At 40.3% G+C, this 21,326-nt stretch overlaps 1 protein-coding gene across 1 annotated transcript; it reads right to left on the reverse strand.

The window, feature by feature from the left end:
- Positions 1-11,266: 11,266 nt before the first annotated feature.
- LOC108705542 lies at positions 11,267-20,977 on the reverse strand. Its single transcript, XM_041581261.1, has 5 exons — positions 20,790-20,977; positions 20,341-20,497; positions 18,719-18,785; positions 16,796-16,883; positions 11,267-11,429 (listed from the first exon to the last, which is right to left on the reverse strand). Exons 1-5 carry the CDS (start codon positions 20,975-20,977, stop codon positions 11,267-11,269), a joined length of 663 nt encoding a protein of 220 aa, XP_041437195.1.
- Between the last annotated feature and the right edge of the window lie 349 nt (positions 20,978-21,326).

Genomic DNA, 21,326 nt, shown 5'->3' on the forward strand with positions numbered 1-21,326 from the left:
TGTTACATGTCCTGCAAAAGCTAAACGGTGCCGCAAATGCACAAAAGTAGGACATTTTGCTAAGATCTGCAGTAGTTCTGCTAAAGATGTTCATGAAGTCACTACAACAAATGTCACAGTATTAAGTGTAGATAAAGCTGGTACATTTATTCCAGACAAGTTTATATGCACTGTCAGTGTCAGTACTGCTTCTGCTGACAAGGGACACTCCATTAACCTGATGCTTGATACAGGTTCAGCTGATTCTATACTACCAAAGGATAATGTCTTGAAATACTTTGCAAAAGATCCGCTTGTTTCACCTGCTCTGGAACTGGTCAGTTACTTAAAGGATCCAATCTCTGTGCTTGGTTGCTTGCCAGTGACTGTACAATTTGAATCAAATACTGCAAAATGTGACTTTTACATGTGAATAAGGGTACTGCATATATTTGGAAGGGATCTCTTTGCTGCATTAAACCTACAATTAGTTGATGGTCTCATTACTACAGCACCAGTGCCTGCCACACAGCTAGGGATGTAGCGAACGTCGGAAAAAAAGTTCGCGAACATATTCGCGAACTTGCGCAAAAACGCGAGCGGTTCGCGAACGGTTCGCGAACCCCATAGACTTCAATGGGAAGGCGAACTTTAACATCTAGAAAAGACATTTCTGGCCAGAAAAATGATTTTAAAGTTGTTTAAAGGGTGCAACGACCTGGACAGTGGCATGCCAGAGGGGGATCAAGGGCAAAAATGTATCTGAAAAATCTGCCTGTGTGTGCTTGGAAGAGATAGTGTAGGGGGAGAGCTGTTAGTGATTTCAGGGACAGATGATAGTAAGTTTGCTGGCTAGTAATCTGCTTGATACTGCTCTGTATTGGAGGGACAGAAGTCTGCAGGGATTTGAGGGACATTTTAGCTTAGGTAGCTTTGCTGGCTAGTAATCTACTGTTCTCTTTAAACAACTGCCATACGTTGACCTTGTAGGCATTGTTTGCCCAGTTTTTTTTGGACGCAGCCACTGAAGCACAGTTGCCAGAAAAAATATGCCATATAAATGCTGAAAATAGTCATTTTTCGCCATACGTTGACCTTGTAGACATTGTTTGCCCAGTTTTTTTGGACGCAGCCACTGAAGCACAGTTGCCAGAAAAATTATGCCATATAAATGCTGAAAATATAAATTTTTTTGGTTGCAGCCACTGAAGCACAGAGGCCAGAAAAATTACGCCATATAAATGCAGAAAATATGCATTTTTTTGGTCGCAGCCACTGAAGCACAGTTGACAGAAAAATTATGCCATATAAATGCTGAAAATATAAACTTTTTTGGTTGCAGCCACTGAAGCACAGAGGCCAGAAAAATTATGCCATATAAATGCAGAAAACGTGCATTTTTTTGGTCGCAGCCACTGAAGCACAGTTGACAGAAAAATTATGCCATATAAATGCTGAAAATATAAATTTTTTTGGTTGCAGCCACTGAAGCACAGAGGCCAGAAAAATTATGCCATATAAATGCAGAAAATATGCATTTTTTTGGTCGCAGCCACTGAAGCACAGTTGCCAGAAAAAATATGCCATATAAATGCTGAAAATAGTCATTTTTTGCCATATACGTTGAGTCAACGTATGGCAAAAAATGACTATTTTCAGCATTTATATGGCATATTTTTTCTGGCCTCTGTGCTTCAGTGGCTGCGGCCAAAAAAACTGGGCAAACAATGCCTACAAGGTCAACGTCGTTGACCTTGTAGGCATTGTTTGCCCAGTTTTTTTGGCCGCAGCCACTGAAGCACAGAGGCCAGAAAAAATATGCCATATAAATGCTGAAAATAGTCATTTTTTTGGTCGCAGCCACTGAAGCACAGTTGCCAGAAAAATTATGCCATATAAATGCTGAAAATATAAATTTTTTTGGTTGCAGCCACTGAAGCACAGAGGCCAGAAAAATTATGCCATATAAATGCAGAAAATATGCATTTTTTTGGTTGCAGCCACTGAAGCACAGAGGCCAGAAAAATTATGCCATATAAATGCAGAAAATATGCATTTTTTTGGATGCAGCCACTGAAGCACAGTTGCCAGAAAAAATATGCCATATAAATGCTGAAAATAGTCATTTTTTGCCATACGTTGACCTTGTAGACATTGTTTGCCCAGTTTTTTTGGTTGCAGCCACTGAAGCACAGAGGCCAGAAAAAATTAAACCAGTAGGGTTTGCACCCTAGTTTGTAACGGTGGCGGAGGGAGGAGGAGGACGCTAAAGGACAGCTGTGTGTGGAGTCATGAGGCTTGAAGAGAAGGACAGCTGCATAGAAGTCAGAACAAGTCTTCCGGCGTGCAGTAACCCTCCGAGATCCACCCCTCATTCATTTTAATAAAGGTCAGGTAATCGACACTTTTGTGACCTAGGCGAGTTCTCTTCTCAGTTACAATCCCTCCTGCTGCACTGAAGGTCCTTTCTGAGAGCACACTTGAGGCTGGGCAAGACAAGAGGTTCATGGCAAATTGTGACAGCTCTGGCCACAGATCAAGCCTGCGCACCCAGTAGTCCAGGGGTTCATCGCTCCTCAGAGTGTCGATATCTGCAGTTAATGCCAGGTAGTCCGCTACCTGCCGGTCGAGGCGTTCTTTGAGGGTGGATCCAGAAGGGTTGTGGCGCTGCCTTGGACAGAAAAACATTTGCATGTCTGACGTTACAGACTGGCCAAAGGGCTTTGTCCTTGCAGGTGTGCTCGTGGCAGGATTACTGGCACCTCTGCCCCTGGAATGTTGATGAGTTCCTGAAGTGACATCACCCTTAAAAGCATTGTACAACATGTTTTGCAGGCTGGTTTGTAAATGCCGCATCTTTTCGGACTTGTGGTATGTTGGTAACATTTCTGACACTTTATGCTTGTACCGAGGGTCTAGTAGCGTTGCGACCCAGTACAGGTCCTTCTCCTTAAGCCTCTTGATACGGGGGTCCTTCAACAGGCATGACAGCATGAAAGACCCCATTCTCACAAGGTTGGATGCAGAGCTATCCATCTCCGCTTCCTCATTATCAAGGACTGCATCATCCACGGTCTCCTCCCCCAGCCACGTACAAGACCAGGGGTCCCCAAAAGGTCACCACTAGCCCCCTGGGAAGCCTGCTCCTGTTGGTCCTCCTCCTCCTCCTCCACAAAGCCACCTTCCTCCTCTGACTCCACTTCTGGCACCTCTCCCTGCGTTGCAGCAGGTGCCTGGGTTCGTTCTGGTGATTCCGACCAGAAATCGTGCGCTTCCAGCTCCTCGTCACGCTGGTCTACAGCCTCATCTGTCACTCGTCGCACGGCACGCTCCAGGAAGAAAGCGAAGGGTATTAGGTCGCTGATGGTGCCTTCGGTGCGACTGACCATATTTGTCACCTCTTCAAAAGGTCGCATGAGCCTGCAGGCATCGCGCATAAGCACCCAGTAACGGGGGAAAAAAATCCCCAGCTGTGCAGATCCAGTCCTACCACCCAGTTCAAAAAGGTACTCGTTGACGGCCCTTTGTTGTTGCAGCAGACGTTCCAACATAAGGAGCGTTGAATTCCAGCGAGTCTGGCTGTCAGAAATCAAACGCCTGACTGGCATGTTGTAGCGCTGCTGAATGTCAGCAAGGCGTGCCATGGCTGTGTAGGAACGTCTGAAATGGGCCGACACCTTTCTGGACTGGGTGAGAACGTCCTGGAATCCTGGGTACTTGGAGACAAAACGTTGGACTATTAAATTTAACACATGTGCCATGCAGGGCACATGTGTTAAATTGCCTAGTCTCAACGCTGCCAACAGATTGCTTCCATTGTCACACACCACTTTTCCGATCTGCAGTTGGTGTGGGGTCAGCCACCGATCGGCCTGTGACTGCAGAGATGACAGGAGTACAGATCCGGTATGGTTTTTGCTTTCCAGGCACGTCATCCCCAAGACAGCGTGACAACGGCGTACCTGGCACGTCGAATAGCCTAGGGGGAGCTGGGGGTGCACAGGTGTGGAGGAGGAGAAGGAGGACCCAGCAGCAGAGTAAGAAGAAGAAGAAGACGAGGTAGAGAGCGATGGAGGAGTAGAGGTGGTGGCAGAACCGCGTGCAATCCGTGGCGGTGACACCAACTCCACTGTTGTTGTTGAGCTACCCATTCCCTGCTTCCCAGCCATTACCAAGTTCACCCAGTGGGCAGTGTAGGTGACATACCTGCCCTGACCATGCTTGGAGGACCATGCGTCAGTAGTCATATGGACCTTTGGCCCAACACTAAGTGACAGAGATGCGGTAACTTGGCTCTGCACATGTTGGTACAGGTGTGGTATTCCCTTTTTAGAAAAAAATTGCGGCTGGGTACCTTCCACTGCGGTGTCCCAATTGCTACAAATTTGCGGAAGGCCTCAGAGTCCACCAGCTGGTATGGTAAAAGCTGGCGGGCTAAGAGTGCAGACAAGCCAGCTGTCAGACGCCGGGCAAGGGGGTGACAGTCAGACATTGGCTTCTTACGCTCAAACATGGCCTTCACAGAAACTTGGCTGGTGGCAGATGACTGGGAATGGGAACAGGTGGTCAAGGTGGAAGGCGGAGTGGAGGGTGGTTCAGACGGGTCAAGGAGAGCAGAGGTAGAGCAGTAAGATGCTGGACCAGAAGGAGTGTGGCTTTTAGTTTGCCTGTTGCCTTTGAGGTGTTGCTCCCAAAGTGCTTTGTGCTTGCCGCTCATGTGCCTTCGCATAGAAGTTGTACCTATGTGGCTGTTGGGCTTACCAAGGCTCAGTTTCTGACTGCACTCATTGCAAATTACAATGCTTTTGTCAGAGGCACACACATTAAAAAAATCCCACACTGCTGACTTTTTGGAAGTGTGCGATCTGGCGGTAACAGTAGAAGTTGGCGGAGTTGGCGGTATTGGCGGCAATGGCGGGTGCGTTGGCCGGCTGAACACAGGTGCCGATACATGTTGTTGCCCTGCTGATCCCTGCGGGCTGTCCTCCCTGCTTCTTCTAAGTCTTATTCTCCTACTGCCTCTCTGACTCTCCGTCTCTCCATCTGAACTACCCTCCTCTTGCTCTCTTCTACTAGGCACCCACAAAACATCAATCTCCTCATCATCATTCTCCTCAGATGCATCAATTTCTTCTGACACATCACAGAAGGAAGCAGCAGCGGGGACCTCCTCCTCATCACTCATTATGTCCATCTCTATCGTGTTCTCTGCCAGAATTAAATCTGGTGTAAGGTCCTCATCTCCTTCATCTTCTTCTGGCAATAATGGTTGCGCATTACTCAGTTCAAGAAACTCATTGGAAAATAACTCCTCTGACCCCAGTGAAGAAGGGGCACCGGTGGTGGAGGAAGTGTTACGTGGGGTGGCCATAGCAGTGGAGGATGAGGAGGATGTTGTGGTAAAGTTAGAAACGGTAGAGGATGGGGTGTGCTGTGTAAGCCAGTCAACTACCTCTTCAGCATTTTGGGAGTTCAGGGTCATTGGCTTTTTAAAACTGGGCAATTTGCTAGGGCCACAGGATTGCATAGCAGCACGGCCCCTAGCACGGCCTCTGCGTGGCGGCCTGCCTTTGCCTGGCATTATTTTTAAAAAAACAACAACAACAACAAAAACTCAGTTGGTTTTTCTGGAAACGATAATACACACAGCTAGATGGCGGGTTGAAGAAAACACTGTGCAAATAATGCCTACAAAGTCAACGTATACACTACTACAGCGGTGGATACGGATTACGTAAAATATATGAATGCTGCTTGAAAAAAAGTAACTCAAGTGGTTTTTCTAGAGACGATAATATTATCAATATTTAGACAAAATGTGAACAAGCTCACACAGCTCGATGGCGGGTTGAAGAAAACACTGTGCAAATAATGCCTACAAGGCCAACGTATACACTACTACAGCGGTGGATACGGATTACGTAAAATATATGAATGCTGCTTGAAAAAAGTGACTCCGGTGTTTTTTCTGGAGACGGTAATATTATGGATATTTAGACAGAATGTGAACAAGGTCACACAGCTCGATGGCGGGTTGAAGAAAACAGTGTGCAAATAATGCCTACAAGGCCAACGTATTCACTACTACAGCGGTGGATACGGATTACGTAAAATATATGAATGCTGCTTGAAAAAAGTGACTCCGGTGTTTTTTCTGGAGACGGTAATATTATGGATATTTAGACAGAATGGGAACAAGGTCACACAGCTCGATGGCGGGTTGAAGAAAACAGTGTGCAAATAATGGCCTACAAGGCCAACGTATACACTACTACAGCGGTGGATACGGATTACGTAAAATATATGAATGCTGCTTGAAAAAAGTGACTCCGGTGTTTTTTCTGGAGACGGTAATATTATGGATATTTAGACAGAATGTGAACAAGGTCACACAGCTCGATGGCGGGTTGAAGAAAACAGTGTGCAAATAATGCCTACAAGGCCAACGTATACACTACTACAGCGGTGGATACGGATTACGTAAAATATATGAATGCTGCTTGAAAAAAGTGACTCCGGTGTTTTTTCTGGAGACGGTAATATTATGGATATTTAGACAGAATGTGAACAAGGTCACACAGCTCGATGGCGGGTTGAAGAAAACAGTGTGCAAATAATGCCTACAAGGCCAACGTATACACTACTACAGCGGTGGATACGGATTACGTAAAATATATGAATGCTGCTTGAAAAAAGTGACTCCGGTGTTTTTTCTGGAGACGGTAATATTATGGATATTTAGACAGAATGGGAACAAGGTCACACAGCTCGATGGCGGGTTGAAGAAAACAGTGTGCAAATAATGCCTACAAGGCCAACGTATACACTACTACAGCGGTGGATACGGATTACGTAAAATATATTATGGCTGCTTGAAAAAAGTGACTCCGGTGTTTTTTCTGGAGACGGTAATATTATGGATATTTAGACAGAATGTGAACAAGGTCACACAGCTCGATGGCGGGTTGAAGAAAACAGTGTGCAAATAATGCCTACAGGGCAAATAATGCCTAAAAGGTCAACTTATACACTACTACAGCGGTAGTAAAATAAAAAAAAGTAAAATAAAAAAAAAATGAATATTAAAAAAAAAAATTAAAGTTGGTGCTGCTGAACTACTAGGAGCAGCAGATTAGCACACCAGTCCCACTCCCCAACACTGCTAGACTAATAGCACTGGGCTCTTATAGTAGTAGTAGTAGTAGTAGTAGTAAAACAACAAAAAAATAAATAAAAGCAGTCCTTACAAGGACTACTGTTATTGCAGCAGTCAGCAGATGAGATCAGAAGCAGGACAGCTGCCCACTGCAGCTACATACAGAGCACTGCAGTAGAAGGTAGATTACTAGCCAGCAAAGCTACCTAAGCTTAAATGTCCCTCAAACCCCTGCAGACTTCTGTCCCTCCAATAACAGAGCAGTATCAAAACGATTACTAGCCAGCAAACTTTCAACTGTCCCTGAAATCACTAACAGGCAGCAGCTCTCTCCCTACACTATCTCTTCAGCACACACAGGCAGAGTGAAAAAACGCTGCAGGGCTTCGGTTTTTATAGGGAAGGGGAGTGGTCCAGGGGAGAGCTTCCTGATTGGCTGCCATGTACCTGCTGGTCTGGGGTGAGAGGGCAAAAAAAAGCGCCAACAATGGCGAACCCAAAATGGCGAACGTCGCGCGACGTTCGCGAACTTCCGGCGAGCGCGAACACCCGATGTTCGCGCGAACAAGTTCGCCGGCGAACAGTTCGCGACATCTCTACACACAGCCAGTGTCTAAAATTTCACCACAAAGCAACACTTTACTGGGCTGTGCAAAGAACCTTGTACACAAGAGACCAGATGTAAAACCAGTACCATTTCCTGATTCAGCATGGGAAAAACTTGCCATTGATATTGTCGGTCCTTTTACAGATGCTCCTATAGATTGTAGATTTGCTATAACCTTGATGGACTATTGCAGTAAATGGCCTGAAATTGCATTTGTTTCTCATATAACATCAGCTATAGTAATAACATTTCTGTCTACAGTCTTCAGCAGAGAAGGTAATCCAAAGGTGTTGATATCAGACAACGGACCACAGTTTGTCTCATATGAGTTAGAATCCTTTCTGAGAGAGAGGAATATTGTGCATATGAAATCTTCAGTGTATTACCCACAAGCAAATGGAGAAATCGAGCGATTCAACAGAATTAAGAAACCAGGAATACTGAAACAAGGACAATGTAATTTACTACACCACTTGAAGTGAGATGCCAGCGAGGACCATACACATATGAACTATCTGATGGACGCATATAGAATGCAATCGTCTTGCTCCTGTTAGATATAACTTTGGAGAAACTCCATTTGTTGAAGGACATTTTCCTACTCCTGATGTCAACTGCAATAGGCCTGAAGAAAGTAAACCTATAAGGCATACTGAGAGAATCAGAAAACTACCTGCATGGACCCAGGACTATGTGATGTGACTAATGCATAATATTGTTTTAAAATGCATACTGTTTAATTGTGGCTCTTTATTATAGTTGTCCAAATGCTTTCCTACTATAGGGGGAATATGTGGTGTTTATACAAATGGCCTATAGATGTCACTGTGTTCAGACATACTGTGCATACTTCCTGGACAGTTTAAGAGTGAAAGTGAAAGTAACTGTTGTGTAATGCCTGCATGAGTCTCTGCTAATAAAGCACTATTATACTCTCTTCATCCTCGGCTACCCAAAACATAACACAGTTCATCATGCCTGAGATGCCCAGAAACAGAAGCCTCCCTGTGATTCACTGTATGTGGCTTTGTCCAGTTATCAAGACTTTCTGGCTAGAAGTATATGAGTATTGGTGCTCACTAACCAAACAACAATTTCAACCAAATATAGAATGGGTCCTCTTAAGCAAACTTGGGGGGGGGGCACAACAAATAACTAAAGCTAATAAGGCCCTAACAGAAAGGCTAGCATCAGTAGCAGCTAGATAAGATGTATTACAGGAGTGGCTATCCCCTACCCCACCTTCCATGAACCTAGTGAAAAACAAATTACACTTTTTATTTCATATGGACTGGCTGGAAGCTCCCTCAACAAAATGTTCCAAACTAGTAAATTCTTTGACATCTGGACCACCTATATTTTAAGTCTTCCTCCCAACATCAGACAACTCACAATCTCTACATTCTGTCATACTACGTGGTACAATTTGGAAAGTCTTTGAGGTACCAATCCCCTGATTCCAGCCACAATGACTTTAATCTGATGATAAAACTAACTGCCTCCCAGAACACACTAATACACAGGTAGTAATTGATTCTTAAATGCCCACAGATATGGCAAACAACGGGCTTATTTGATTCTAAAGCGTTTATTACATAGTTTTGTTGTTATTTGTTTTACATTACAAAAATATGTTCCTCACAACTGCTTTAACCAGGTGTAGTGGTGAATTTGAAAGTGTGAACACTGTTACCCCATCTCAAATAGCTCCAGACTCCATTTACCCCATACCCTATGGAATCTGTATATAGACCATCCATGTTTGGGGGGGGGAGAATGCACAAACAAGTCTTTTATAATAATCAAAATGACTTTATTGGTTATTTACATTTACATAACTTGTGATACAGTATGTAACCATACTAATGTACAAATGAAATGTTTTTTTATCTTTCCTAAACATCAACACAACAAACATTTTGAACATAAACATCATTCAGTTTTTGCATTTAACACCTTGGATGACATGCCTACAAAATCTTCATGGCCTTATTATTTTTGATAAATTATACCAAACAGAGAATTTTGATTTGCAAATCATGTCATGTGGTTATATAATATCTATTAATATATTTTAAATCATATTTTTTTTTAAAAAAAAATTTAAACCAAAGTTTAGGACCATTAACATAAATTTTTTTTTTTAAAAAAAAAAAAAATAGTTAGTATACAATGAAAAAAACCCCACAAAGACAAATTAAACATTGAAATCGCTAAGTCTTTATTAAAAAATAACTTACCGAAACTCCGCTTGCGCTCCTCTTCAGAAAAGGCTATCCGGCGATCCATCGTGCGGCGCTTAATTTCTCCTCCCTTCCTTCCTTATTGGAGATAGCCAGGGAGGAGAAAGGGAGCGCCACATGATGGATCCTCGCCCTGTCACCTTTTCTGAAGAGGAGCGCAAGTGGACTTTTGGTAAGTTATTTCTTAATAAAGACTTGGCGATTTCAAAGTTTCATTTGTCTTTGTGTTTTTTCGTTGTATACTAATGAATTTCAAAGAAAAGATTTGATGTTACTGGTCCTTTGAGAAGTTATCTGAAATTTATTAGGAGCTGAAATTATACAATTTCAAAGCAAGATAAGAAGTTAAATGCTGCAGGTCCTATTTAGAAAAACCTGACATTCTGGGTGATAGAGACAAATAGTAATACAAACAAACATTCCATTGGTTTCCATTCTTTAATAACTGGAACCATCTATTTCAAACCCTTTTAACTCTTAGTGAGGACCATTCACTTCCTGTATAGCACCTGTATAGCAACCTGTATAGCACCTTAAATATGTTAATCTCCAATTTGTTTTCACACTTGACAAAGAGCCTCACAGGGCTCGAAACATGTTGCGTTGGCAATAAACACTGAAGTTTGAGCAGTTAAATCTTCAGTATTGCCTTTTTCTTGTGAACTTCACTTTATTGGATTGCATCCACTTTATTGGATTGCATTCACGGCGGAGATGCTACACAAGAATATTGGCTCAAAATGTTTATAAAGCCTGCTATTGGTTTGAAGGTAACAGTTAAATATACAATTTTTAGAATCTTGCTTTGTATTATTTTGTCCTTATAGGTTTATATTATTATGGTCAAGGGCAGCACATCTGTGTATCCATAAGCACAGACCATTTCTTCATTGTCTGCCTTTTTATATTGAGGTTTACCTGCTTTAGGGTACGTCTATTAAATATGTATTTGGGCAATGGGGGTCCACCAATCAGTTCCACTCATTAACAGTGACCACTGGGTTCTGTGGTCAGTGTGTGCCAATTGACCACAAACAAAGGAAACAACATGCCAGTTACAGAGAAAAGTTCAGTTATAAAGTAAATTGATTATGATTAAAGCAGTCCCAGGCTCATGTGAATAACTTGTTTCAAGTAATTTCATTTGTAAAAACAGTATGCCATACAATTAGCCCTGTATAAAAATATATATTGTACTAATAGTTCCAATAATAATAAACATAAGTAAACTTAATAGTAAAATATAACCAGCAGCAGTATGCATTCCAAATATCATACAAATTAAACTGGGTTTGAAGTGAAAGAATCTTCACCATAATCTTCACCGACACCACACTTCACAATGTCATAGTATTCTGGAACTCCATGAGATGAAAACGTTACATGATTGCCATAAGTATTAGGGGCAAAAGAAGTGAACTCAAAGCCCACTTCATGGAGAAACCTGTAAAAAGTACAATATACTGTATATGAAATAAGACATGTACAGGGTTGCCAAGTCCCCAGCCTAAGAGTACATTTATGTATATCTGTTTTAAAATTTATATATTTGAAAGAAATTGTTCAGTGTAATAATAAAAACTGGATAAAAAGATAGGCTGTGCAAAATAAAAAATGTTTCTAATATAGTTAGTTAATTAGTTAGTTAGTATAGTCCTGCTTTGCAGCTCTTTTGGTTTCCAATGATTTTTCACCAGTCATACCTGTTTGCTTTTGAATCTGACCTGCGTGCTAAGGATCAAAAGCAAACTCATTGAACATGCACAATGTCCCATGAAGGCACCCTTCAAGTCGCTGACTAACTCAGAGTTAGAGAGCTGAAAAGCAGGAAGTTGTGTTCTGCTCTGTTATGTTAGACAGCTGTTCACGCCAGCCTTTAGAGATTACTTTTTTGGCTAAATATATTAGAAACATTTTTTATTTTGCACAGGCTATATATTTACCCAGATTTTATTTTTACACTGAACTGTTCTTTTGAAAATCGTGTAGGAAAACACTTTATAATGATGCTACCCATCTCTATTCTCTGTAAAATGGGACACTCTAACAATGTACATCTGCAATTTTTATAAGCATCCTTATTTACAGGAGAGAATAATAAAGTCAGTTATCAGTGAGAATGGTGACATTCTGTATGTGCTGTAATACTACAGTTGCTGAATACAAATATATGAATAAAAGATATATATATGGGGATTGTGTAATTAAAGGCACTAAGTTCGCCCCCCGGGAGCAGTAACCCATAGCATATCAATCAGCAGGTAGCATTTACTGGTCACCTAAATGGAAACATCTAGGTTGCTATGGATTACTGCTGCTCCTGGGCAAACGTAGTGCCTTTTATTACAATACTGCTCCTGGGCAAACGTAGTGCCTTTTATTAACTTTGGATAGAGCATTTCAGACTTTATGCTATATCTGATCATAATGCCTTTTGCCACAACACTATACAGGTTATATTTTACTTACTGCCGAGGTTGCTCGAAGCTGAATCTGTAAAACAAAGAAGAATGGTGACATTTTGTATGTGCTGTAATACTACAGTTGCTGAATACAAATATACAGATAAAAGATATATGGGGGAATGTAATAAAAGTCGGTAACGGAAAAAATATTCGCAATGCGAAAAGTTATGCCTCTGTGCGAACAAATTTGCCTTTGTGCGAATTTAATATAGCTTTTGCAAACCCGGAAACTGTTTAGCGACCTCTTCCGACAGTGGAAGAAGGTTTGTGAATTTTACAGTTAGCGCCAGTGTGCAGTGAATGTAATCAAAGTTCTTACTGAAAAAGTTTTGCTCCAAAAGATTATGACACCTTCAAGCACTTCTTAAAAGTAAGCAATGCGCAATTAAAATTCACAATGTAATAACAGTTTAAGGACGAGTATTACATTGTGAAATTAGACTTTCTTTTTGTGCTAATTGTTTTGCTCTTTGCAACTTTTATTACATTCCCCCAATTGGGGATTATGTAAAAAAGGCACTAAATAACCCATAGCAACCAATCAGCAGGTAGCATTTACTGGTCACCTGTTTAAATGGAAACATCTTATTGGTTGCTATGGATTACTGCTCCTGGGCAAACTTAGTGCCTTTTATTACAATACTGTTCCTGGGTAAATGTAGTGCCTTTTATTACATTTGGGGGATAAAGCATTTCAGACGTTATGCTATATCTGATCATAATGCCTTTTGCCACAACACCATAGAGGTTATATTTTACTTACTGCCGAGCAATACTATCAGAAAAGGTTACTTGTAACATTCTGGTCATGCATCAGGAAGGAAATGTAGCAATTTAGTAACAATATAGTATACACTTTTAACATCCCACCAGAGACATTAACCATCTGACGCAGGACCCTAAGGGACTGAGGGCAATGCGATTTAATAATAATTTGACAAAGACTGAACAGGACTCTTTGTGCTCACTTATGGGGGATAAAACGGTGATATATAAACCTGCTGATAAAGGGGGAGCATTAGTAATTCTGGAAAGGGATTATTATATACGGGAAATCCTAAGTCAATTAAGTGACGGTAATACATATGTACGTTTAGATAAGGATCCCACAGAAGAGATTGCAGGTCTGATATCTGAAATGTCGTTATGCTACCAGGACCATGGTATAATTAACGAGGGACTTAAGGATTTTCTTACACAGGAGTTCCCATGTATTCCAGTATTTTATACCTTGCCTAAAGTGCATAAAAGCTTACAATCTCCTCCAGGGCGACCCATTGTAGCCAGGGTTAACTCTATATCATCTCCCTTATCAATATTTTTGGATAAAGTACTAGCCCCCTTTGTATCCTTGGGGGATTCATATATTAAGGATACCTCCCACTTTTTACGATCTATTCAGAGTCTGGATCTGGGGGAAGATAGGATATTACTGGCAGCCTTCGATGTAAGTAGCTTGTACACTTCCATCCCTCATGAGTTTGGCATGGCAGCGGTCCGTTTGGTGCTGGAGAGATCAGAGTATGATGTAACACAGATTAACTTCTTTATGGAACTCCTATCTGTTGTCTTGCATAAGAATTACTTCTTGTTTCAGGATAGGTTCTATCTCCAGTTACGTGGGACTGCGATGGGGTCCAACGTCACCCCTACCTACGGCAATATTTTCATGAATCACTTGAGGATGTATATGTTTATACACATGAATTATTCAAGAGGCATTGCCTTAAATGGTAGCACTATATTGATGATTTGTTGGTAATATGGAGGAGTGACGTTGGATCCCTAATGGGGTTTAAGACATACTTAGATACGTGTATCCCAACTATCAAATTTACACACACATGTAGTGAGGAGATGGTCACATTCCTAGACACAACGGTGTACCGTAAAGGCAGATATCTATACACTGATTTATTTGTTAAATCAACTGATCGGAACAATTTATTACGGTTTGACAGTGCACACCCGAGGGCTAATGTTTCCTCTCTCCCCAGATCACAACTGTTGCGAGTCAAACGGATAGTTTCAGAGGAGGAGAAACTTACCGTACGCTTGACTGAGATAACAACAAAATTCACACAGAGAGGGTAACCAAGTCAAATGCTTAATCAAGAAGTAGCACAGGTTAAAGAGCTGCACCGGGATTCCACTATACAGGAAAGGGTACCAGGCGTGTTGCAAAAAAGGATGTATACCCTTTGTGCACACTTACCATCCTAGTGCACACAAAATCCATCAAATCATTTATAAACATTGGCCTTTATTACAAAAAGCCTATCCTGATATTCCGGAATTCCTAGAACCCCCACTTTTATCATATAAGCGCCCAAGGAATTTGAGGGACAGACTAGTAAAGGCAGATTTGGTTTGGCACGGATTAACCCACAGAGGACTTTAGCACCTTTGAGAAATGGCATGTATCCATGTGGTAGATGTAATCAGTGCTCAAGTGCTATACGCACAAATGTTTTTACACATCCCCACACAGGGCGGAAATTCGAGATACAAGACCACTATACATGTGACGCTGAATACGTGGTGTATATGCTCAAATGTCCTTGTCGGCTTGCCTATATTGGGGAGACCATTCAGCCTATACGTGACAGGATTAGCTAGCACAAATCTATCATTAGAAAGGGGGTACTTAAACTACCTGTTCCTGCACATTTCCACACAGCACGACATTCAGTAACAACCTTGAGGTTTCTTGTGTTGGAGTCTGTTGCCCCCCCCACGTCGGGGGGGGGCAACAGACTCTTGCAACTCCAGAAAAGGGAGAAGTTGCTTAATCTTATTTTATTTTCTTGTAAAACACAGGGTGTTCGTTTAACATCATGGGGTTGTGCTTAATTCATTATAGTTAACTCATTATATGCTTATGGGTGTGACTAATGCCTATGACTTTAAATAGGATGTGATGTCATTGTAATCATTTATGCTTGAAAAAGAAGTGGGAGCTTTGAAACGTTGCGTATTCTTGCTTGGTAAAACCCTTTTTGTTACATTAAGCAAGTTGTCTGGACTTTTTTGTTCAATATATAATTTGTCCATTTTTGGACTAAGTCACGGACTGGGATTAGACTCCACTCCATTTTGCACAAATATATATATATATATATATATATATATATATATATATATATATATATATATATATATATATATATATATATATATATATATATATATATATATATATATATATGGGTATTATGTAATAAAAGGCACTACATTTTCCCGGGAGCAGTAAATCATAGCAACCAATCAGCAGCTAGCATTTACTGGTCACCTGGTTAAATAGAAACATCTTATTTGTTGCTATGGATTACTGCTCCTGGGCAAATTTAGTGCCTTTTATTACATTTGGGGGATAGAGCATTTCAGACATTATGCTATATCTGATCATAATGCCTTTTGCCACAACACCATAGAGGTTATATTTTACTTACTGCCGAGGTCGCTGGAAGCTGAAGCTGTAAAACAAAGAAGCTTTTGTCACTTGAGAAAGGTAAAAACTAAATGTGCCCTCAAACAGGATTCTCAAACGGACACTATAATGATTTAACACCTCATTATTGGCTTAAACTAGTGGAAACAAATCCAGGGATGCTGGTGATAAGAAGTCATGGAACGTCACCTTGTGTAGTTTGAATATACAGTATGTATATAAAAAAAAGGAATTTTGTTGAAGTTTGGTGGGCCCAAAAATTATTGCAGTGGTGCCTATTATGGTCTAGGTACACCTAGGGTCACATTTACTAAGGGTCGAAGTGAATTTTCGAATTAAAAAACGTTGAATTATTTTTTGGGTACTTCGACCATCGAATAGACCAAATTCGACTTCGACATGAATAGAAAATACTTTGAATATTTGACCATTCGAAAATCGAAGTACTGTTTCTTTAAAAAAAACTTCGACTTCGACACTTCGCCACTTTAAACCTGTCAAATTGCTACGTTAGCCTATGGAGACCTCCTAGAACCTAGAGCCAAAAGTTTTAAAAAGTCAAAGTTTTTTTTTGAAAATTGTTTGATCGATCGATTCGAACGATTTTACTTCGACCGAAAACGGACAAAAAAATTCAAAAAGAAAAGTTTGACTATCGAATTTGGCCTATTCAATGGTCGATTTTCGAAGTTTTTTAACTTCGAAATTTCGACCCTTGATAAATATGCGCCCCTAGTATCTCTAGCAGCAAAATTCAGTACACGAATTCCACACAAATTCTTGGTAGGCAATAGAAGATGCTTTGATGTTGTAAACTTTTCTTCCTTAAAGGAAACCTGTCACGATTGAGTTAATACTAGGAAGGCAATAAAACTGTTAAAACAAACCACATACCTCAATTTATTCAACTCAAATCTCACTAAATCTAAATTTATAGCTACTTCTGAAAATGTCCACGAGATACTGACTGAAGCCCGACTTTCTGAAAGTCAGGAGAGCAAGGCATCATGGGTAGAATCAGCCCTGCACACTCCTCTCGCGATATCTCCAGTTTCTGCAGTTGTCAGGGGCTGGAGGACTACAGCGCATGTAGTGTAAGTGTTCAAAAGCACAGACAGAACGAGGAAGCACATTCGGTAAAGTTTATCAGAACGGAGGAGGGAGAAGGGAGGGGGTGTCAGATAAGGAGCTCCGTTTGCTGGCATTACAGAGCAGAAGTAGCAGCTAAAGTTTAACCATAATGCTGCTGCTTTCTGCTCTTCATGTAAACAATTAGTCTACTCTTGACAAGCAAAAGTCTTGAGTTACTTTACCCTTCACACACACACTTTCCTGATTTTTATATTTAACCCTAAATCCCAGCAGTGTCTTTATTTATTTATTTATTTATTTATTTATTTTATTAGGCACATTTTTATTTTGTGGGTTGACTTTAAGATAAAGGGGGCTCATTTATAAACACTGGGCAAATGTGCACCTGGGCAGTAGCCCATAGCAACCAATCGGTGACTGGCTTTTTACAGGCAGCTGCAGGTTGAACTTTGAAAGCAAACATTTAATTGGTTATTGTCCAGGTGCAGATTTGCCCAGTGTTTATGAATGAGCCCCAAGAACTGCACATTCTTAGCAGGTTTTAGCGGTTCGATAATTTCATAGTTTATGAGATTTTTAGTAAAAGCCCACACAATCTGAATAGAACAATGTGTTTCAAACAATCCTAATAGAATATCAAGTCCTGGTGTGACATGAGTTGTACAGAGCCAGTCTATCACAGAGTATACTCTATGACTAAGCATACATGAGATTTGGTAGTTTGGCACAATCCACACACAGAAAACAAAGGGGTCCTGTTTCAACATGGCAGCGCCTATGAAGCACTTTTTACATGTAGGATATTTTCGAATCCGTTTCAGATATAGACAAAAACAGCTGACTAAAGGGTTAAACCAAGGAGGGAAAAGATATCTATTACTTATGTCTCAAGGTGACAGGTCCTCTTTAATTGTATCTCCCTGCTCAGTAATTATAATAATGGTTGGGCCTGTTTTGTTATTCTGTGACTGTGCCAGAACTATTATCTTTCCTAATTCTGTTTGACAACATGATTACACTTTACAAGTACATTAGAGGACATTATAGACAAATAGCAGGGGACCTTTTTACCCATAAAGAGGATCACCATACCAGAGGCCACCCCTTCAGATTAGAAGTAGATAAATTTTATTTGAAGCAATGTAGAGGGTTCTTCACAGTCAGGACAGTGAGGTTGTGGAATGCACTGCCGGGTGATGTTGTGATGGCTGATTCTGTTAATGCCTTTAAGAATGGCTTGGATGATTTTTTGGACAGACATAATATCAAAGGCTATTGTGATACTAAACTCTATAGTTAGTATAGGTTTGGGTATATAGAATTTAATTAAAAGTAGGGAGGGGTGTGTGTATGGATGCTGGGTTTTCATTTGGAGGGGTTGAACTTGATGGACTTTTTTCAACCCAATTTAACTATGTAACTATGTAACATAGGTGGAAAATAATGAATGGAGAATTATTCTCCCCAAAATCAGATCAACTGTTAGTAACCTCACCAAAAATAAATGTTACCCTCCTCTCCTTTTCAACAGTAATTCAATTGTCTTTAAAAAAACAATGTGTGGTATTGATGTTTTACCTAGACACAATTCAAATCATTGTTTCAAGACTTAAATAGATATATTCTTAAAATAATGTATGTAATCTATTCACACTAACAATTAATGCAGTAGGTATTAACTCCTGTGTTGTACAAGCAAGGTGGCAAAAACAAGTGACCACTTACCAAATTGGAGGCGCATGCTGACTGTTGTATCATAGCTCTGATCGATTGTTGAGCGGCTGTTGCAGTTCTATTTCAAGAATAGACAGAAGAGAGTTAGATATTGTAATATGCAAGCAAATGAATAACATTTTTAAAGTAAACACACCCCAGACCCCCTCCATTAGCTCCCTTCCCATATAACTTGTTACTACAATGTCAAAAGTGGTGCAAAATGGCATCAGCCAGTCTGTGTCTGCTATGTAACTTTGCATTTTTATATCAGGTACACACATAGATATTTCACCATTTTGCGAATTTTTTGCGAAGTTGGTCAGATTCACCCATCACTATTCACCAGATATAACATGTTTTTTTCAAAATGCATACGTTAATGCTGCTCCAAGAGAACTCTGCAATAAAATCCATTTTTTAAAAGAACTGATTTTTTAAAAAAAATGTAATTATGAAATTTGGCATGGGGTTAGACATCTTGTCAGTTTCCCAGGTGCCCTCAGGCCATTTGACTTGTGCTCTGATAAACTTCAGTTGCTCTTTACTGCTACACTGCAAATTGGAGTGATATCACCCCCCCCGGCAGCCTAACAATAGAACAATGGGAAGGTAACAGGATAACAGCAGTCCCACTGAGATTCATCCAGTTACATTGAGTAGGAGAAAAAATAGCTCAGTGCTGTCCAACTTCTGTGGTAGGGAGGGAATTTTTATGGTCTATGTGGTTGAGGCCTAATAATGGAAGCCATTGTTGACCAATCCCCATTTAACCACACCCACTTTAAACCACGCCCCTTTTATCACAAAAAAAATGTTAAAACCATAACCACATTTTTGGTGGCAGCATGCAAAAAAACTAAATGGTTGGTGCTCACTGCAAGGATATCATTGCATTGAGATGGCTGCCTCCACACCAATATTACAGTTAAAAAAAATACATTTGTTCATTCAAGAGTAAAATTTTATATGTTAAAATGAATTATTTGCAATGTAAACAGTGAAATTTAGAATTAAAAAGTAAACCAGAAAAATCATGGCATAATTCCTTCAATAAAACTCAGGGATTCTGCTTAGTGGGATAAAGATAAGAAATGTATCAACTAATGTATCACTTTTAGGGATGGGCGCATTTTTTCACCTTGTTTCGCCGCAAAAATGACGCCCATAAGATGCGTGTCAAAAAAATTTCACTGCACGACAACATTTTTTTGATGCCCATAGACTTTAATGGGAGTCGATGACATTTCGTCAGCGGCAAATTTTTTGACGAATCGGGTCAAATTCGCCCATCCCTAATCACTTTAGAAGTGTTTACAGGGTTGGTAATGCTTCGTTTCCAGAGCTGCTTCAAAATAATAGATCCAGCATCTAACAATATTCCCTTTGATACAGGTGTCCATTTTTCATTCGTGGAGACGTATTCTATTGCCTAAGCCATCCTTCACCCTTTCCAAATTTGGGCAATATTACTTTAAATAATAAACAAAACTTGGACCAGGAACACCTACAATGTCAAATCATATGTCTAATCTAAATACAAATATCACACTTTATAAAGGGTTATGCAGGTTTTTTAAAATGCACTTCAGTTCATGAAAGACATTTTTAAACGGTCCCTTAAAAGATATTACCGGTGTACAGGAATTATTACACAGCACAAGATCTGCAAATAGATAAATAACATCTGAGCCAGAAATCTTGGCCATTTTCATTTGAAATCGTGCTTCAGTGAACTGTCCATTCCATATAGTTTTGAATAGGAAGTTTCCAAGGGCAGTGTTTGGACAGCTGGCAAGAGACAGAAATGTGTATTAGTGAGAGATCTCTAGAATGATATACTAACCTGTTTGACTATCAAGCCAGGTAAAGATTATTTTCCTTACTGAAATATTGTTTTGTAATTAATTAAGCCCAAAATGTAAATAATGACTTATTTTTTGCCATAGTCGTGTCATATTATTGTTGCATAGTGTAAAATTATACATTGCATCTGGTTAATTTTTTTATTCTATTTTCATCTACAAAAAATAAATTAATTATTTTTCGGTATTTAAAGGATATAAGGAATGACATAACCTACCCATTCTGGAGCAGATAATACTTTACATCAGTAGAGCGATTTGATGCAGAGGTGTACAAATTGACCACTTTTAGGGCGTAGTTGTCCACTGTTTGCATCAGCACTGAGACATAAACCATTTGCTCCACCACCAATAAGGTGTTAACGGTGACAGCATTGGTAAATGAAGAATCTGTGAAAACCGCCATGCTTACAGTGATTTTGCCAATTACTCCAGGGAGAATAGTTGTATTGATCCTGAAATATAAGTATACTCATAAACACCTAAACTACCATATTACTTCTGCATAAGAAAATAAATTTTTTGTGAGAGTCTATATGATTCTGTAGAGTTCATTTACAAAGTGTTAGGCAAGATGCAAGATGCAAAGAACAGCTGCAGACTTGCACTTCCCCCCATGAATATCGTGCAAGTAGCTATGCAGTGGGCTGGAAGAAGTACATAGGCATAACCCATCCTACACCCCCCCCTAACCTGCACTCATGGGTGCTGGGTACTCAAGAGCCATTTTCTTACTACCTCCCCTATGGCAAGGT

This window comes from Xenopus laevis, chromosome 2L, assembly GCF_017654675.1.
Source record: "Xenopus laevis strain J_2021 chromosome 2L, Xenopus_laevis_v10.1, whole genome shotgun sequence".
In the NCBI taxonomy this organism is placed as follows: Eukaryota; Metazoa; Chordata; class Amphibia; order Anura; family Pipidae; genus Xenopus; species Xenopus laevis.

Coding starts and splice junctions, on each gene's coding strand:
- LOC108705542 (XM_041581261.1), bottom strand. CDS start 20,977: ATGGCGGTTTTCACAGATTCTTCATTTACCAATGCTGTCACCGTTAAC. Junction 16,884..18,718: donor CAGCATGCGCCTCCAATTTG/GTAAGTGGTCAC, acceptor CCTGACTTTCAG/AAAGTCGGGCTTCAGTCAGT. Junction 11,430..16,795: donor TTTGAGTTGAATAAATTGAG/GTATGTGGTTTG, acceptor TACTTTTTACAG/GTTTCTCCATGAAGTGGGCT.